Below are 1,374 nucleotides of genomic sequence, written 5' to 3'. Positions count from 1 at the left end.
CACCAGAAAGCCTATTTGCGCAGGCGCGCCCGTTCTTCTTCCTTTCCGACACTCGAGCGAAAAGAGACAAGATGGGCCATCAGCAGCTCTATTGGAGTCACCCCAGAAAATTCGGACAGGGATCCCGCTCCTGGTCAGTGTCTACTTTGTTGCGTTGTTTATCGGTTAACGTGATCAAGTTGAGGTGATATAAGGTGTTTCTGACCTCCCCATCTTTAAAAAAAATGCTACCAAACGTGCACCGCATGTGCCCTGAACCTGAGCTAATATGGCGGAGGCGAATACTCCCTCCTTCCCTATTAGCATCAGCCGTGTTTGTCTTTTGACCGGATTTGGTTTTATAATGGCTAGAGTTACCGAAAGCCCTTAATGCATATGATTTAAGCGTGTAATTTCTTCCGTCGCTTGATCGGAAGAAATGTAACAAATGTTTAACGTTATTGAGAGTAGCATTATTACAGGACTGTTAAAAGTTAGCCCCGGTGTTCAGAAGAGCACACCGGCTCATAGTTTACGACAATCGGCGCCAGGGTTTTGTATAACTGGTACATAAAAGCGTATATATGATTAATCCTACTCTGATGTTGTTGCAGCCGAGTGTGCTCTAACAGACATGGCTTGATCCGTAAATACGGGATCAACATGTGCCGCCAGTGCTTCAGGCAGTACGCTAAAGACATCGGCTTCGTTAAGGTAAGTTGTATTTTTCTGTTGCCTCTCAAATTGATCATAACTTTACATCGCAGAACATCAACTGAATTTCCTACTGTATAAAGTTTCATTAGGACTGGCTTTGCTGATTTGAGGATGAAGCCCATGAATTAAATGTTGTTTTAGTCTTGCATGAGTTTCAGCTGTTTTGCTTTTTGCTCCTTACAAGCATGCTATATGTCCGTCTCTTTACAATAACTAACACCTATTTTATGTTCTTGCAGCTGGACTAAGATGTCTTGTGCTGACGTCCTCGGATGGGTCAAGTTGTCAGAAGTCTGGCCATGATGGGATAATTCGTCATTGCAAATAAATTGTTTTTTGTCCAATTTGATTGTTTTTTGCGTGGTTATTGATTGGCATGAATTTGATATTTTTTTCCCCACAATGGATTAAAAAGGACTTTTAGATGAGCGATCAAACACTATTAATGACCTTTGGTTTTGCTCAGCAGCAAAGTCATGTTGGTCAGGCAGTTAAAGATGTTTCCATTTTAAATAAAATGTCTTAGTTGGTCACCTACTTTGAGCTGCTGTTCATTAAGAGTTAAGCGAACAGGTTTTCTATAGCAAGAGGTTTTAAATATGAGTAAAACTGAAACTTGATCGTTATTAACTGGGGTTATGGCTACTTAGCAGTATTTAGTGACTTCATGTCATTAGA

At 40.9% G+C, this 1,374-nt stretch overlaps 1 protein-coding gene across 1 annotated transcript; it reads left to right on the top strand.

The window, feature by feature from the left end:
• On the top strand, window positions 1–1,045 carry rps29 (ribosomal protein S29). Its single transcript, XM_085131796.1, has 3 exons — window positions 1–133; window positions 594–693; window positions 936–1,045. The coding sequence occupies exons 1-3, from the start codon at window positions 72–74 to the stop codon at window positions 942–944; spliced, it is 171 nt and encodes a 56-aa protein (XP_084987922.1). The 5' UTR covers window positions 1–71; the 3' UTR covers window positions 945–1,045.
• Window positions 1,046–1,374: the final 329 nt, after the last annotated feature.

Source organism: Neolamprologus multifasciatus, chromosome 15 (assembly GCF_963576455.1).
Source record: "Neolamprologus multifasciatus chromosome 15, fNeoMul1.2, whole genome shotgun sequence".
Classification (NCBI taxonomy): Eukaryota; Metazoa; Chordata; class Actinopteri; order Cichliformes; family Cichlidae; genus Neolamprologus; species Neolamprologus multifasciatus.
The sequence above is the reverse complement of the archived record's forward strand: the minus strand, read 5'-3'. Positions and strand labels throughout refer to the sequence as shown.